This window comes from Chlorella variabilis (genome assembly GCF_000147415.1).
Source record: "Chlorella variabilis unplaced genomic scaffold CHLNCscaffold_596, whole genome shotgun sequence".
Taxonomy (NCBI): Eukaryota; Viridiplantae; Chlorophyta; class Trebouxiophyceae; order Chlorellales; family Chlorellaceae; genus Chlorella; species Chlorella variabilis.
The window spans coordinates 1-1,170 of NW_005434745.1; the positions used below are offsets into that span (position 1 = coordinate 1).

The window sequence follows — 1,170 nt, forward strand, 5'->3', positions numbered from 1 at the left end:
TGGCGGCACCCGCAGGCATCAAGGGGTGGAAGGGCGCCTTGCCTGCCGCGCCTGCCTGCAGGGTGCCCGCTCCCAGCTCAGCCTGCTCAACATCATCACGGAGCTGAAGAAGTGCTGCAACCACCCGTGAGCCGCCTGCGCTGCTGCCCTGCCCGCCCTGCATGCCAGCCTGCACGTTCTGCCTGCCAGCTGTCGCCGGCTGGCTGCTCTTGTCTTGATCCTGGTGCCGCGTGTCGACCAATGAACGTGTCTGCTGGAGAGAGGGAACCTGTGAGCGCTGCCCCACTCACCTTGCTGCCCGCCCACCCCTCCCCCTGCGCAGGTTTCTGTTCCAGTCGGCAGAGGTGGGGCACCACCCACGCCGGTACCGTAGTACCGCCTGACGCCCTTGGCTTGCCTCATCCCTGCGCGTGCACTCTCGCCGTTTATTTCTTTTCCCTGCTTTCTTTTCTTCCTTTCCTTGTGCAGGAGGAGTACCGGCTGCGTGCGGGGGGCGATGATGATGTGGCCACACGCCTCGTGGTCACCAGCGGCAAGATGGTGCTCCTGGACAAGCTGCTGCGGCGCCTGGCGGTGACGGGGCACAGGTGGGCGCGGGCCAGGGGGTGGGACGGGGTGGGTCGGAGGTGCAGGGCCGGGCATGCGGAGGGTGAGGAGACAGTGGGGGGCTGCGAGCAGAGGTCAAGGCAGGCCCCCTAGCCGCCGCACCGCATGTGTGCTGCCCTGTGGGCCAGCCCGCCCTCCCGGCGCTCCGCAGCAGCGGCTTCAGTCTGTTTTGTTCCACGCCGTGCGGAACCGCGCCGCCTGCAGGGTGCTGGTGTTCAGCCAGATGGTGCGGGTGCTGGACATCATCAGCGGTGAGCGGGCATATACCTGGCCCCGGCGCCTGCCTCCACACCCCACCAGCTCACGACAGCTTGCATGGGCCGCATGGGCTGCCTGGTGTGTGGATCTCGCCTGCTGGCCCGCCGCCCACTCACCGCTCTCACGCACGTACCCAACACACACATGCACACACACACACACACCACACACACACACACACCGCAGACTACATGCGCCTGCGCGGCTTCCAGCACCAGCGCCTCGACGGCTCCACCCCCGCCCAGCAGCGCCACCAGGCCATGGAGCACTTCAATGCGCCCGGTGCGTGCCTGTGTGTGTGTGTGT

The 1,170-nt window shown here is 67.3% G+C and overlaps 1 protein-coding gene across 1 annotated transcript; it reads left to right on the forward strand.

Moving 5' to 3' along the window:
- Nucleotides 1-61: 61 nt before the first annotated feature.
- CHLNCDRAFT_143426 (hypothetical protein) lies at nucleotides 62-1,146 on the forward strand (the record flags this gene model as incomplete). The annotated part of the gene is made up of 5 exons (XM_005842520.1): nucleotides 62-126; nucleotides 323-344; nucleotides 469-587; nucleotides 811-857; nucleotides 1,051-1,146. Coding segments are annotated over 5 exons (349 nt in total), but the record flags the coding sequence as incomplete, so codon positions are not given.
- Between the last annotated feature and the right edge of the window lie 24 nt (nucleotides 1,147-1,170).